The sequence below is a fragment of the Haliotis cracherodii genome, unplaced genomic scaffold (assembly GCF_022045235.1).
Source record: "Haliotis cracherodii isolate W230 unplaced genomic scaffold, xgHalCrac1.p SCAF_7, whole genome shotgun sequence".
NCBI lineage: Eukaryota > Metazoa > Mollusca > Gastropoda > Lepetellida > Haliotidae > Haliotis > Haliotis cracherodii.
The window spans coordinates 48,018,502-48,035,836 of record NW_027266330.1 but is presented as its reverse complement, the minus strand read 5'-3'; the positions used below and the strand labels follow the sequence as shown (position 1 = coordinate 48,035,836).

Genomic DNA, 17,335 nt, shown 5'->3' with positions numbered 1-17,335 from the left:
TCATCCATAGATATTGGTCAGCTAGCTAGCTAGTGATTGCTGCATGTGGGCAATTAGGGCCATGGAGATCCCTCACACCTTATGTTTGTCGTAAGAGTTGATAAACATTGGGATTGGTTTGCTAGAATGTGTGAACTGTCAGATGCTGGTTATACTTTGGTGATACAGTGATCGCTCGCTATAACGCTACCAATGGGGTCCAAATAATTGGTGGGCGTTATAGATGATGAGCCGTTTAACCGAGGCCGAGGCGCGCGCTCGGAAAATCTCAAATCATCAATATGTGTTTATCTCACGTCACATCAAAATAGTATATATTTTTATGGACCTAGATCTACCTGTAATATCATTCATTTATTAAATCTGTCACATTTCACAATGTCTGAAATACGTATTCCATTTCAATTTATCATTTTTAATTCACTATTTCCCGCGATGTTATTGAAAATAAAATTCTCGGACACACATTTCGACAACGGGTCCACATCAAAGAGCAAAATAAAGACGTTTTAAACAAATCTTTAAATATATTATACAAAGTGATAAATAAAATCAACAAAAATATATCTAAAAGTAATCAAACTTACATCTAAGTTATTATTTCCATTGTTTCGTGCGATCGCGTGTAATGTAAGTCAAATGACATCTCGGCTTTCGTCGCCTTGAATTCTCGGCTCGGACACAATGTTTAATGCAAAAATATATGCATGAAAAATCTTTGTCACAGTTCGTAACCTAGCACGATACATTCGCGAAGTTCCATATTTTTAATATATATCGTGATTTCCTGCTTAAAACGTTCAGATTAACACGATTTAACAAAAAATCTTTCGCCAACTTCTGAAATTTATCAAACACGAGCTTGGTATCACAGCTATAATTTGATTGGCTGCCTGAGGTCACGTGCTCAAAATTGACCAATCACGAAACTTGTAGTAGATTTCGGCAAGAAAGCGTCATTAGAAACAAATTTTAATCCAATGAAATCGCTTGTTATAACTACGGAAAAAACCAGGCGATGTTACGAAAGCGCGATTACGATATGAATGACCGCCGTGTTGTGACAGCAACTACATGGGTGTGACAGTGTCGCCTCAAATTGGATTGCCCACTAATTAAGAATATAAACTTCGCTTGTGGTTCTCTTTTATTGCATGCATGCGCTTCTAAGATCAAAGGTCGATAGTGTGAAAAGTTAACTAGTTGAACAATCGTATTTCCGGGACTTGCCGCGGATGTTTTCAAACAGATTATTAGAACTCCATTCAGCGATAAACGGTTGATTATGCAATGAGAAGCGTTATGTGCAAATGAACAACGAACAACAATACAATTATGTCTGTGTAAAACTATCAGTAATAAAAGTGTACATAAATTTTGGGAGCCATGCGTTACCGCGCGTAGTAACCGAAGTAGCGCTTTATCGAAGAGCGCAATAGCGAGCGATCACTGTATGTATCATTGTGCATGCTGTTTTATAGTTTGATTTGTCATCCTGTGAAAAGCAAATGGATAATAACACTGATACCCTCTCTCAGGTCATAGTTATGAAATGTACCCATTGTGTATATGAAATATTGTCCCCTGATCAGCCCTGTGCAGACATGTTCATTATGTAATTGAGAGTGTCCCTTGACATCTGTGAATACATTGAAGGTGATTCATGCAATGATGAGTCAAAATCCAAGTCAGCGTCCAACTCCAACTCCAAGGACAAGGGGGACGACATCATCCAGACATTGCTGCGAGGACTGGACGATGATGTTGACATGGACATGGTGCTGGGGTGAGTCACGTTGGACAATTCACGGTTCTATTGGAGAACAGTGATCTCCCCTTTCCATTTTCATGCTGAGTATAAGTGATCTCTCCTTGTCTTCTTCATGCTGAGTATAAGTGAGCTCCCCTCATCTTCATGCTGAGTATAAGTGATCTCCCCTTGTCTTCTTCATGCTGAGTATAAGTGAGCTCCCCTCATCTTCATGCTGAGTATATAGTGATCTCCCCTTGTCTTCTTCATACTGAGTATATAGTGATCTCCCCTTGTCTTCTTCAAACCTAGTAGAGTAAACTCCCCTTGTCTTCATGCTGAGTATGTAGTGATCTCCCCTTGTCTTCTTCATACTGAGTAGAGTGAACTCCCCTTGTCTTCTTCATACTGAGTAGAGTGATCTCCCCTTGTCTTCTTCATACTGAGTAGAGTGAGCTCCCCTTTTCTTCTTCATACTGAGTAGAGTGAGCCCCCCTTGTCTTCCAGCAATGTGTTTTGATAGGATCCTACTCCATTAGATAGCAGAAATGATTGACTTTGTCATGTTGTTTGTGCAGTGCCCCATCGAAGAGCACAAAGACAGGCATGGAGAGCGCTGGGCTGAGCGAGTTCTCGAAGCACGCCCTGAAGGAGATGTGTGACCAGACCTGGGTGCAGGAGAAGTTCCTCAAAGACCCAGAGCGCCTGTTTGATGGGGACACTCTCATAGACCCCATGCTCACCAACAAACAGGTAGAACTGCAAGCTCCTTGAGGGATTTGTGGGGTGTTTGATTGAATTATCACCATTAGTAATGTTGTGCCAAAGGATAGTCAGGATCGTATGACCTGGAATCCTCAGCCCACGATGGCTGCTTATAGTGACTGGAATGTTCATGAGCTCGTTGATCCAATTACAACAGAACCTTGTGAGCGTGATCAAGTATTGACTTTAAGATTCTTAAATGTCATGACGTTGTGCTAGTATTATTCAGCTAGGGTGTCTATGGACACTAATTACCCTAGTTCTGTCTGACACTGTGTTCTGTCTGACCCAGGCCCAGCAGCTGCTACAGATGATCTGCTACCCCAAGGGTGTCCCCAACCAGGTGGAGGGCAGCGAGCCAGACAACAAACAGGTCATCCTCCGGATCCTCGAGGTGGGTACAAGTGGCTACAGTAGACTCTGGCCTTGCTTCATGGCACACTCTCATGCTTACCTGTGCACAACAACATTTTGTACTAAAAAATAAAATAACCAATGGGACATTTTTTTTTATCACACCAATTACCAGTTGTTTTAATGTCAGATGGCCATCTGTGTCTATTATGTCTGGTTTGATGTAAAGCCAGCATATGAAAAACTGATATTTCAAGGTTTTCAGAGGTTTGAAAATCCTTGATTTTGAATCTATCTAAAAATGGGATTAATTACCTTGAATAGGTGTTGAATTTGTCAACCATGGTTAACCTTCCTGTTGAATGATTATATAGCAAATGATTAATCATACACTTGTTCCATCACTTACTTTGAAACACAGTATATTGGAATGTAGCATTGGAGTTTAGAGAGGACAATGGCATTAACTACGAATGTCCTAACAGGTCTGTTTGAAGGCATGTTTGGTTCAAACGTTTGCCACGACTAGTGAGATAGGTGATCTGAGAAGGCCTGACATCTGCTAGGTAGAGTTGTGCATGCCCCATTACTGAGTACCATTACCATGTCTACTGATGCCCGTGTTGCAGACACTGGACCAGTGGTCACTGCGTGTGTCCTGGCTGGAGGTGCAGCTCATGTTCAAGCAGGCCACAACACAAACAGTAAGTAACACTGATGCCAGCAGATAAATCAACAAAAGGAAATATACTGCAATGCATGTTCTTGTGGGTCTAAATGACGGTGACAATACATATGGCGACACTTCAGTCATGATACACTATATCCAGATAAACGATATATATGTAGATGATTTTGTTTATAGTGACCATTGTAGATGTAGATGTAGTGATAAATTAAGATAGTATCACCAAATGTGTTCAGATTTAATTCCTTTCAGTCTGTCCTGCTGATGACTTGACACCCATGTTATGACTGACTGCCATTTTATGACTGACTCCCATGTTATAACTGACTCCCATGTTATAACTGACACCCATGTTGTAACTGACCCCATTTTATAACTGAAACCCATGTTATGACTGACACCCATGTTATAACTGACCCCATTTTATAACTGACTCCATGTTATAACATATTCCCAAGTTATGACTGACTCCAATGTTATAACTGATGCCCATGTTATAACTGACTCCCATGTTATAACTGACTCCCATGTTATATTTGACTCCTGTGTTACAACTGACTCCCATGTTATATTTGACTCCTGTGTTACAACTGACTCCCATGTTATATTTGACTCCTGTGTTACAACTGACTCCCATGTTATAACTGACTCCCATGTTATAACTGACACCCATGTTGTAACTGACCCCATTTTATAACTGAAACCCATGTTATGACTGACACCCATGTTATAACATATTCCCAAGTTATGACTGACTCCAATGTTATAACTGATGCCAATGTTATAACTGACTCACATGTTATAACTGACTCCCATGTTATATTTGACTCCTGTGTTACAACTGACTCCCATGTTATATTTGACTCCTGTGTTACAACTGACTCCCATGTTATATTTGACTCCTGTGTTACAACTGACTCCCATGTTATATTTGACTCCTGTGTTACAACTGACTCCCATGTTATATTTGACTCCTGTGTTACAACTGACTCCCATGTTATATTTGACTCCTGTGTTACAACTGACTCCCATGTTATACTTGACTCCTGTGTTATAACTGACTCCCATGTTATATTTGACTCCTGTGTTATAACTGACTCCCATGTTATATTTGACTCCTATGTTATAACTGACTCCCATGTTATATTTGACTCCTTTGTTATAACTGACTCCCATGTTATGTTTGACTCCCAAGTTATATTCTCCAGGAGACCAACAACATCCTAGACAACATAGCGAAGGGTACGATAGACTTGTTCCACCAGCAGACCGAGTACAGCAAGTCCTCGGCGGGATCAGCTTCACCACAAGAAAGCAACAAGTAATTATACATGCTTATGAAAGAAGTCCTGAGTCTGTTCCCCTTGTCCTGACTGCCTACTGACAAGGGACGATGGAGTGTTAGGGTAGTCTAGTGGCTCTGAGTTCCCCTTGTCCTGACTGCCTACTGACAAGGGACAATGGAGTGTTAGGGTAGTCTAGTGGCTCTGTGTTCCCCTTGTCCTGACTGCCTACTGACAAGGGACAATGGAGTGTTAGGGTAGTAAATTGGCTATGTGGTCCCTGTCTACACTGGTGACCAAGGTTCGTTTCCCCCACACTGATACATCTGGTACAAGGTCATGCCTGGAATCCACTCTGGAACATTGCTACAATGGATGTAAATTCGCACTGAATAAATCAAAGCCTCTTCCTCATCTTGTTTCCCTGATTTTGAATATAACTGATAATGTTTTGAAAAATGTAGGCTGTTTTACCTCTGATATAATGAAAGATAAGCCGGTCACTTTTTTATGCTTTTCACAGTTGCTGTGTATCATCTGACCCAGCCGAGACAAACTGCAGGAATGTCCTCGTGTTTTGTTGGATCTATGTCTACCTTATGTTACTGATGAGTTGAGCTTCTGACCTTTCAGACTTGAGGTTGACAAGGACAGTGTGTGGCTGGTGGCCCCACTCATCTCCAAGCTGCCCAACACAATCCAGGGGAGAGTCCTCAAGCTGGCTGGCCAGGTGTTAGAGAGCGGCAACGACTTTGTGACCATGAAAAGTAAGATGGACAAGGAGAAGAACCAGAAAAGGTGGGTAATGGCCTAAACCTCCTGCTACGTGTCTTGTACCAGTTCTTTATCTGAGGTGACCATATAACCAGAAAAGGTGGGTAATGGCCTAAACTTCATGCTACTTGTCTTGTACCAGTTCTTTATCTGAGGTGACCATATAACCAGAAAAGGTGGGTAATGGCCTAAACTTCATGCTACGTGTCTTGTACCAGTTCTTTATCTGAGGTGACCATATAACCAGAAAAGGTGGGTAATGGCCTAAACCTCATGCTACTTGTCTTGTACCAGTTCTTTATCTGAGGTGACCATTTATGTGTTTGACTTCAGGTGACCATATTGTCTTTGGCCTATGGTGACCTGTTTGATAAAGATAAAACACTATTACAAGTTGTTTTGTTATGGAAATAAACTCCCCACGAGGCCTTGACAGAGAATGTAAGCCCGGGGAGGATGGAAATAGGGGAGGACCGAAGCTCCATTTCCTGACTCTCCAGGCTTACATTCTCCGTCAAGACCGAGCGGGGAGTTTATATCCTACTTTTGAACCATCTATATGCAAGAAATACCAGGAAAAATAAGAAAACATTGACATACCTTATGGTGAAACAATACAGTGTATCACAGTATGAAAGGAATTCACTCAAAGCCTGTGAGAGAAAAAATATGTGCAGCCTGTACTAGATGGAGTCATGACATGATATTCTGAACAAATTCTCATCACCCAGTAGCTCAGTGGGAAAACAGTGGGTAACAAGACATGATATGTGAGGTTGCAGGTTTGATTCACGCAATGGAATTTTAATGTTTAAAACAAATTTTTGACTCTTTACCAATCATCAAACACAATTGTGTTCACATCAAGAGACAAGTGAAAAAACTTTAAACTTCACGGAATGCCCGCTTACCCAGGCATACTTAAGCTGGAATGCCCGCTTACCCAGGCATACTTAAGCTGGAATGCCTGCTTACCCGGGCATACTTAAGCTAAAATGCCCGCTTACCCAGGCACACTTAAGCTGGAATGCCCGCTTACCCAGGCATACTTAAGCTGGAATGCCTGCTTACCCGTGCATACTTAAGCTGGAATGCCTGCTTACCCAGGCATACTTAAGCTAGAATGCCCTCTTACCCAGGCATACTTAAGCTAGAATGCCCGCTTACCCAGGCATATTCAAGCTGGAATACCCGCTTACCCAGGCAAACTTAAGCTGGAATGCCCGCTTACCCAGGCATACTTAAGCTAGAATGCCCGCTTACCCAGGCATACTTAAGCTAGAATGCCCGCTTACCCAGGCATATTTCAGCTGGAATGCCCGCTTACCCAGGCATTCTGAGGGAATAACTCCTTTACGGGTTTACCCAAGAAAAGTTGAACCTATATATTACAATGTGACATTGTTAGAGGTTTATAAAGAAGGGGAAGAACTTGTAAATCCTTTGAGGAAGGGTCATTTCAGCATCACAACACATGACTCGACTGTCTGTTCCTGGAAATGCTTACACTTGGTGATGAGACTATGATCAGTGTATTAGTTCCTTATGCATTTAGCAGGACCTTTGAGGGGTAGTTTTTAATCACATTTTCCTGATGTGATGTAGTGTCCTATTGGCCTGAGATGAAGGACTTAATGGCGTGTTATGTGTTGCAGCAAGTCCCTGCTCGGTCACCAGCCCTTCCTGTCTCTGGTGCTCACGTGTCTCAAGGGCCAGGATGAGCAGCGGGAAGGCCTTCTCAACTCCCTACACAGTCAGCTGGAGAAGTTCATCAACAACACCAGAGAACTACTGGTGGGTACTGTGTGATGTCAGAACTACAGATCAGCAGTGTATTTGGGTATAATACCCCCCCCCCCCCCCCAATATTCAAAACCAGATTACTTTCAAATAACTTGCGTACATAAAGGCATGCATTAAATGAAAAACTCAAATGGATAAAAACAGCATGCGTAATACCCAATGAAGCTTTTTCAGCATGGGTACAAAGAAGCTAATTTCTGAAACACAATTACGAGCTAATTTACTTTCCGAGTCAAGCCTATATATTCAGAACAGTTATATACATCTAAAACATTATTTCATTTTGTAAAATCTTAAAATGTTCACTAATTTGAGGAAATACCAAATAGAGTGAAGGATAGAAGAGTGAAAAAATATTGGTTACCCAATGAAAAATGTAATAACCAAACTAAAATAGAAACCCTAGAGTAAAAACTCAATTGCTCAAAAAGTTATCTGGAGCTCTGGATGTGATGATGGCTCCTTGGGGGATTCTGTTGAAGAATAGATCCCTGAAACCCATGCTTGTCACAACAGTCGACGGATGTGATCAGTTCAGCACAATGGTGACCTAACTGTGTTATCATAGCCTGAAAGCTTGGATATTTGCTCATGCTATCTGCCACTGGTTGACTATTAACAGATTACAGCTTGACTGTTGCTGCCGAATGCTGTATAAATATGTTCATAATCAAAATGAAACATCAAGGTATTTATTATTTGTGTAAATGTGTTTGCAACCTATAGAAACTAACTTCATACAAGTTTATTACGATCTCGAATTGCTTGGCACTACAAATGTTCCTCTTTTTTTCAGGACAAATACCCAGATGAAACAAAAATCCGACAGAATATTCATGAATCTCTTCAGCTGCGTCTCTCACTGGTGAGTGTTGGTTAGGACAGGTGCATTACCGTGATGTGAGGAATACACAGTAACACGTGCTTTTCATTACTTTGTGGCCACAGTGTTGGCTTTGTATCAATTACAACCATCTCTCAGTTGTGGCTGTGTGTTCTTGCACAATACAGTCACACATTATTGCTGAGACTTGATTTTACAAGGTATGGAGATATTGCAAAGAGAATAAATATAAATTGGGGGCCCAGACTGAGTACACAGTGAAGGGTGAGCTACCGCCTCTCTGGAAACGTGTAGATCCGTGGTAGAATAGGTTATCAGCAAACCTTGCTTGCTGTAAAAGGTGACTATGCTTGTCATAAGAGGCGACTAACGGGATCGGGTGGTTAGGCTTGCTGACTTGGTTGATACATGTCATCGTGTCCCAATTGCATGGATCGATGCTCATGATGTCAATCACTGGATTTTCTGGTCCAGACTCAATTATTTACAGACTGCCATCATCCAGCTGGAATATTGCTGAGTGCGGCTTAAAACAACAAACAAACCAACATCGTCTCTGGAGACTCCGGTGTTGCAATCCCCCTCACCTCTGCTTTAGGCACATGATGTCTTGGTATTGGTTTGTTGATCCCCTTCTTGTCTTAGTGTGCTTCAATCCCTTGGGCGTGGTTGATAGCTTTGAGAGATGCCAAGCTGGATCACCCTGATGTCCGTCGGAGATAGTGTTGTTGTCCGTCCGTAAAACCAATTGCCTGGAGACCCCCTCTAGATTTGTATCGATTTCAATCAAAGCTACGCGGTCGTTCATGTAATGATGTCCTACATGAAACCACGTAACACACGTTGTATCTGATTTCATGTTATGTCCGATTAATGTAATGGGGACGCATCGCCTGTTAATACAATTTAATGTAAAATTCACAATTTTCTTTTGGTCCCATTGATACCTATAGTAGACCCATATTTGTAAAGATATAGCACTTGTAACTGCATAAAAGTTTGACAATGTTGTAGATTTAATTTGATCTTGTAAAATTCATATAGGTTTAAGAAGAAATAATGTTATACACGTGTATTATTCAGTAAGTACAAAAAATTAATTGAAACTACAGTTAGGAGAAATGTTCATTTTAGTTATTCATGACACTCTTAATTCACCAGTTGGAAGTTTAAACATTTTCTTTCAATCTAAGTCGCTGAATTTGGAGTCAAAACTCACTCGCTAAACAATAGCGTTTTTTCAGAAACAGCATTCAGTATGTATTCCCTGTGTAGGACACAGATTTCCCCACAGTGTTGTGTGTTTGCAGGTTGGGGGGATGTTCGACACCATCCAGCGCAACAACACTAACACCACAGACTGGGCCATGCTGTTAGTGCAGCTCATCAGCCACGATGTGGTGGACATACAAACCAACAAGTAAGTCCTACAAAACAAACACACACAACTCACGTCAACTGGTTTCCTGCTGCAGTGTCATGTGTCATGTGTCATGTGTCACTGCAGGGAGACGGCTGGCCCAGGCCTTAAATGCACCACTATTTGGTTCAGTGGCGCCACTTAAGTTTGCAAGAAACTTATTGATGGCTGTTAGAAATTCTGGTTCACTCTGATTGTTTCTACATTTGTCTGTGCGATGCCCGGCTCATGGGTTTCGAGACCTGCATTACATCTGCCACATCAGTCTGACATATATTGGTTATATAACTGAACTATTGTTTATGCCACTCGCTCACTCACTCACTCACTCGGCTCGTCGACTTGGTTGATGCATGTCATCGATCCCAATTGTGTGGATTGATGCTCATGATATCAATCACCAGATTGTCTGGTCCAGACACAATTATTTACAGACAACCGTCATATAGCTGGAATATTGCTGAGTGCGGCGTTAGACAACCAACCAACCAGCCCGCCTGCCTGCCCGACCGCGCACTCACTCACTCACCATAGCTGTGTGTCTGAAATGTGTGTCCGGTTTAACAAGCATATGGATTTTCTAAATTCAACATGAACAGTAAATATCTATGACCTTTGTTATGTTGTCAGAATTTCTCCCAAATGAATTCATGTCTGTTTCTCAGACAACTTAAAGCGTATATACATTTTCTCCCCTTTTTATTTCAGTGAGTTGTTCATGACGATCATTGACATGTTGTCTGTGCTGATACACGGAACACTGCTGCCGGACGGCTCCGACAAGGCCGATGACAACACCAAGACATACAACATCCTCACTAAGAAACTCAGGGTGAGGCCACCACTTGGTTTGGTAACCTTGGTAACACATGGCAGTCAGTTGTGAGGAAAGAATATTATTATGTATGCTAGGTGCTTTGTCAAACCCTTTTGAAAATAAGTATGAAAGTAGTCTATGTTTGTTGCAAGGAAGAGTGAACCGACTCTGCTTTTTTCTGATTATGTATTCTAGGTGCTTTGTCAAACCCTTTTGAAAATAAGAATGAAAGAAGTCTATGTTTGTTGCAAGGAAGAGTGAACCGACTCTGCTTTTTTCTCGATGTATTTTAGCCTCAAAACTCAACCAGTACTTCATGCATGTTGTAAGATCTGCCTTAGGATGACTGGTTAGATATGACTTGTGATTGGCCTGATTGGCTGCCTCATTGACAGCTTGGGGTGTATTCTCCTCAGGGAGCTGAGAATATGAATGGAGTGCACACTGGAAGATTGCCCGGGGTAATGAATATGCATGTATATATGCAGTGTGGTGTGGCAATATAGCACATTATAAGTGATCTTATTGTCCCCTGTCACGAATTGGGGGATATGGAGTTCATCCATCTGTCCGTCCGTTCTTCCTTCCGTCTTTCTATCCTTTCGTCTGCTTTTTAAAGGGGATGATTTTCTCAAAAACTGTTTAAGTTAAAGAAATGAAACTTTATACACTGATATTACTGGTCATGATCTGAAATGAGTTCGAAAATTGGTGTCTTAAATGTAAGAATCAAGATCGTCTTGGGTAAGCGACCTGGTGCGCAACCACCAGTGGACCGAAACTATGAATTCATTTTTGCAGAGACATGGCTCTGTGCTTTTCAACTTGTGGTGCATACTGCGTGAAATGGGGACAAGTAGTTTCTCAGTTCTCAGAAATTACTGAAGTAACATGGATGAAAGTTTGCATGTTTATCTAAGAGATACTTGTCAAGACTGAGTTCGATGCTTGGTGCTGTAAATTACATTAAATGCTATTTTCAACTAATTGCATAATGTCTGCATGGGGTTAAGTTTTCTCAGAAACTATTAAGTTACATCAATGAAAGTTTACATGCTACATGAGCAAACAAATTGTCCCCGTGGTGGGGATGGTGATAATGCTGTTTTCTTGTTATTACTATGGACATGATGCCCTGACAGTGGAGATCATTGCTCATGTTTTCAACCACTGGTTTGTCTGGCCCATATTGTCACAGTTCATGACCCCTGAAGATCTGTGGTAGAATAGGTCTTCAGCAACACATGCTTGTCGTAAGAAGCGACTAACGGGATTGGGTGGTCAGGCTCTATGACTTGGTTGATGCATGTCATCGAATTTCAATTGTGTAGATCGATGCTCATGATATCAATCACTGGATTGTCTGGTCCAACAGTGTTTAACAACATTAACTCACTCCCCCATTGTTGCGTTGACAGAGAGAGATAGCAGACAAGCACACAGACTGCACGGACTCTCTGCGCCTCCTGTTGCCACTCCACAAGAAGATGTACGAGGTGATCACATGTGAGTCCCATGGTAGTCTGGTCGACAGCAAGGGCAACAAGATAACTGGCTTCGACTCCATCGGGAAGAAACAGGTACGACTACCATATTTCCCATATATATTTTTTTCAGGTGAATGTGAGTATAATCTCTTGACGTGTCTGAGCTGGAGACTACCATTTTTAACTTAAAACCACCACTATATGTCTTTTGTTTCTTGTTTTTGTGGTTCATCAGTTTGGCTTGAGCAGTCTTTGTTGTGACTTCTTTTCTTGGTGTTCAGAATGCAAAATTATGACAGAGCTGTGAGAGGTGTGCCTTCAGAAATGGTTGTACCTACTAGTTATGTGGCTTCCTTCCTCCTGCAGCTAACACGTGACCGGTCATGCACAATCACATCACTACTAGTTGGACTCAACAGACGTTTGAACATATAGCATCCTCTGCCTGTCCTTTGATAACCAATGTGATCTCAATGATGTAGTATAAAGTCTTGTGTACTAGGATGGTCTTTTCAGGCTTATGTTAGTGTAATTATTGCCTGACTTTGGCTCTTTCTCGCGCTTACTTCGCGCGTGTGCTGTACCACCCACCATCTTGTTTTGCCACATGTCATGTGATTGTGTGTGCTCTTGTTTCATGTGCTAAGAACTTTTCTATTCTTGGCCTTTTAAGTATATAATGATACTCTTTATGTTGTAATTTCTTTTGTAAACTTTCTAAAAGTTTGAGTTACAATTACATGCCCGTGTTTCTTTGTTGACATGTGTGTCTATTCTGCTGACAACGCTTGTCTATTTCTTTGAAATTATATGTCGCGTTGCTCACCGTGCCGGGGCAATAAATCAACCAAGGATCTGCACCCCTGTTTTGCAAATTGTACGCTCCCCTGTTCCTCGTTGGGATCTACACACACTGCCCCACAATTCATTGATAGCAGTTACTATGGATCGCGAGATGACTAAGATGACTGAACTTCTGTCACTTTTGCGGTCGTTTTGTCTGGAGGACCAACATGCCAAGTTTCATCCCCCAGCTTGGGAGTTGAACATGGTATTGTAGTCACTCCATACCGCTCATTTTGAACCACTCCACTCGGCGATTTTCTTCAGTCTTTCCATAAAGATGGTTTTTCGCACTTGAATCAACTCCCAGGACAGGCGGACAGATCATTAACCATTCACCGTCCGAAGATGAGGATGAACTACTTCTGTGCCACATTTGAGCCTTTAGGGTTTTCCTCCATCGATCCAAGACCCAACATGGATCTCGGAAATGACTATTTATCCTTGTCTTGCCTACATCCAAGACAGGAGTTACTCGCAACACTGTCTCACTGTGGTTGTGTTTCATTATACTGCAGGAATTCGGATACTGTCTTCGCCCGTCATTCCCCCCCGAGACGTGCATGATGTTCATAGTTTCGGTCCACTGGTGGTTGCGCAGAAGGTCGCTTACCCCAGACGATCTTGATTCTTACACCTCAGAACTGACCCTGTGACCTCTCTGGTAGTTATTACCCCAGACTAGGGGGTTTCTGCTTATTCCAGCTGCAGGAATCACAATTTAGAACTTGTCCGACCCTCTTCTATTTTTCCTGTTTTCCGTGACTGGATTTCACACCTCCTACTCTCTCATGTGGCTCTACTGGACAGGAAGGTGTGTGGTTTCTGCTTTTCCCATACAGGGTGCTATCTGGTTACCAGAACTGGTTGGAGGGTCTCTCCTACCTTCTATCTGAAAGGTATGCCCCCCCTTCCGTTCCGTTCCGTTCCGTCTGATAAAGATGCCTTAAGGTAGTAATGCAGGATAAGATAATATATTTTAGTAAAATCTAAATATTTGTTACATTTGGATACTTGTCATGCATTGCTACCTCCCCGCAAAGTTCTTTCAGATGGTCCGTTACTAGCGGTGATGTGATTGTGTGTGACCTCGCCACTGCCGGTCACGTGGTTGCTGTGGGAGGAAGGAGTTATTGAGTATGGTTTAACGCCGCTTTGAGCAATATTCCAGCACCAGAAATGGGCTTCACACATTGTACCCATGTTGGGAATTGAACGCGGGTCTTCGGCGTGACATCCACCCCCTGCGGGAAGGAAGCCACACAACTAGTGGGTACAACAACCTCTGTAGCCAGACTCTCACAGCTCCATCTCCTGAGTAAAAAACAGCAGTAGAAGCATTCAGGCAGTAATGTCAAAATATTTAGATTTTACAAATTCACCTGTGACAATGCATGTTGCTGTGCCAGTAGCCTAAATTTGAAAAAGAAGTGCAGGGCTTAAAGGAGTTTGAAACAAGAAGCAAGGAACATTTTGAGGCTTAATGGCATGATTGTTGAGTGAATTTGTAGCTGACTAGTCCATGAAGGGAGAGGCCCCCTCAGTTAGGGGCACAGGCAGTACTTCACAGGTCTGTAATACAACGTTCCTCCAGCCCCCATGAATACACTTAGCTGCTTTACAATGCAGTAGGTGCAGGTTCCAGCAAGTGCTCAGTTTATATCGGTCCCTCCTCTATATATTGCTTCAATGTCAGGCAATGGTTGCCGTAAAAGGTGACTATGCTTGTCGTAAGAGGCGACTAACGGGATTGGGCGGTCAGGCTCGCTGACTTGGTTGATGTCTGTCATCGATCCCAATTGCTCATGATATTAATCACTGGATTGTCTGGTCCAGACTCGATTATTTACAGACCGCCATCATATAGATGGAATATTGCTGTGTGCAGCGTTAAACAACAAACAAACAAACAAACACAATGCCAGGCAGTCCTTGGACTTGTATAAACAAACCTGTGAAGTACTAAGGATGGCAACAGGGTCAGAAACGTAACAGTTATCAGTCATAGCACATTTTTAAAGGGCAAGTTAAACACAAAAATTAAACTTATGTTTTTTTACTTTTTGCCAAAATAGTTGATTAACGTGTGAAATGTGAACCTGAATCATATCAGCTGTCACCGTGGACATGGTAGTTGTACACAATGTTCAGTTCTAGGATTTTTGTTTTACACTCACATTAGACCTCTTTGCAAAATGTTTTTTTGGCATTGCTCGTCTCCCTCTGATTATCACTGTAAGTGATATATGTGTGTCAAATCTGCCTGACAATGGGTGTTTTCGTTCTTTGGTTATGAACAGGTTATTGTTATAGAAATATTTTGCTCTAAAAAATGTGTCAAATGCCAATCCCCCCAGCTTTCTTCCGAAATCAAGCTGACTGTACAAAGCAATGTTAAATCAAACACTCACTCGATATACTTCTTTTAATTAATCAATGTTTTTACTAAATGTAAACTTCAGGATGCTCTGTGCATTGAAAACCTAGGAACATCTACATCGAACATCATGCTTGCACACAAAATAGTGAGCTATTGGTCATACTTTGAAATAACAAGTTCAACTAGATGCTGATGCTCAAGGCTATTGGCTGACATGACTGACAAGAAGAGATTTCTCATCTGAATCTAGATAGTCACACATGTAGGCACCCTTAATGTCATCATCAAGGGAGATAACCCATGTAGTTGGTGAAGAAATTGTTCAGTGTTGAAATTTTTGTGTAGACTTGCCCTTCAAGCTAGTAGACTTCCAAGGTTATATTCTTTCCGTGTTTCAGAAACTGGATATGAGAGTGTTATTTCAGGGCCTGCAAGTAGCGCAGAAGGTGCCGATCAGTCCATGGGATGTGATCGAGGGCTACAAGAACCCGGCTCCTATCTCGTGGTCCTACTTCAGCGCTGTTAGGTTAGAGCGCAAGCCTCTCAAGTATGAGGATCAGCACCGGTAAGTCCACACTTCACATCAAAGCAACAGCCACAGCCACAGCCACAACCACAGCCACTATCACAGCACGGTCACAGTCAGTCACAGTGATGTCACATCCATATAATCACAGTCAAATCAAAGCCACATCACCGTCATGTCACTGCCATGTCACATCAGTCACAGTCACGTCACAGTCACGTCAGAGTCATGTCACATCAGTCACAGTCATGTCACACCAACATCACATCCATATAATCGCCGTCAAATCAAAGCCACATCACCGTCATGTCACTGCCATGTCACAGTCACGTCACAGTCACGTCACAGTCACGTCACAGTCATGTCACAGTCATGTCACATCAATCACAGTCATGTCACACCAACATCACATCCATATAATCGCCGTCAAATCAAAGCCACATCACAGTCATGTCACTGCCATGTCACAGGCATGTCATGTCACGTCACAGGCATGTCATGTCACGTCACAGTCATGTCACATCAGTCACAGTCACGTCACAGTCATGTCACATCCATATAATCACCGTCAAATCAAAGCCACATTACCGTCATGTCACTGCCATGTCACAGGCATGTCATGTCACAGTCACGTCAATGCCATGTCACATCAGTCACAGTCATGTCACAGTGATGTCACATCAGTCACAGTGATGTCACAGTCATGTCACATCAGTCACAGTGATGTCACATCAGTCACAGTGATGTCACAGTCATGTCACATCAGTCACAGTCATGTCACAGTCATGTCACATCAGTCACAGTCATGTCACATCAGCCACAGTCATGTCACATCAGCCACAGTCATGTCACAGTCATGTCACAGTCATGTCACATCAGTCACAGTCATGTCAGATCAGTCAGTCATGTCACATCAGTCACAGTCATGTCACATCAGTCACAGTCATGTCACAGTCATGTCACATCAGCCACAGTCATGTCACATCAGTCACAGTCATGTCACAGCCACGTCAGCCATGTCACAGTCATGTCACATCAGTCACAGTCATGTCACATCAGTCACAGTCATGTCACATCAGCCACAGCCATGTCACAGTCAAGACACATCAGTCACAGCCATGTCACATCAGTCACAGTCATGTCACATCAGCCACAGTCATGTCACAGTCAAGTCACATCAGTCACAGTCATGTCACATCAGTCACAGACATGTCACAGTCATGTCACATCAGTCACAGTCATGTCACATCAGCCACAATCATGTCACAGTCATGTCACATCAGTCACAGTGATGTCACAGTCATGTCACTGTTATGTCACATCAGTCACAGTCATGTCACATCAGTCACAGTCATGTCACATCAGTCACAGTCATGTCACCTCAGTCACAGTCATGTCACAGTCATGTCACTGCCATGTCACAGTCATGTCACATCAGCCACAGTCATGTCACATCAGCCACAGTCATGTCACATCAGTCACAGTCATGTCACATCAGTCACAGTCATGTCACATCAGCCACAGTCATGTCACATCAGTCACAGTCATGTCACATCAGTCACAGTCATGTCACATCAGTCACAGTCATGTCACATCAGTCA

The 17,335-nt window shown here is 42.4% G+C and overlaps 1 protein-coding gene across 3 annotated transcripts in view; it reads left to right on the top strand.

Moving 5' to 3' along the window:
- Positions 1-17,335, top strand: part of LOC139447140 (mediator of RNA polymerase II transcription subunit 12-like protein) — a 62,674-nt gene that overhangs the window by 34,480 nt on the left and 10,859 nt on the right. For 2 of the 3 annotated variants that reach the window (XM_071228323.1, XM_071228321.1), the window contains exons 26-37: positions 1,657-1,786; positions 2,329-2,503; positions 2,808-2,909; positions 3,499-3,573; positions 4,766-4,878; positions 5,474-5,638; positions 7,270-7,408; positions 8,214-8,282; positions 9,572-9,681; positions 10,390-10,513; positions 11,917-12,078; positions 15,607-15,773. In XM_071228323.1, coding sequence (XP_071084424.1) covers positions 1,657-1,786; positions 2,329-2,503; positions 2,808-2,909; positions 3,499-3,573; positions 4,766-4,878; positions 5,474-5,638; positions 7,270-7,408; positions 8,214-8,282; positions 9,572-9,681; positions 10,390-10,513; positions 11,917-12,078; positions 15,607-15,773 — 1,531 coding nt within the window. The remainder of the gene's footprint in view (positions 1-1,656; positions 1,787-2,328; positions 2,504-2,807; positions 2,910-3,498; positions 3,574-4,765; positions 4,879-5,473; positions 5,639-7,269; positions 7,409-8,213; positions 8,283-9,571; positions 9,682-10,389; positions 10,514-11,916; positions 12,079-15,606; positions 15,774-17,335) is intronic. The other variant, XM_071228322.1, reaches the window with a different exon arrangement.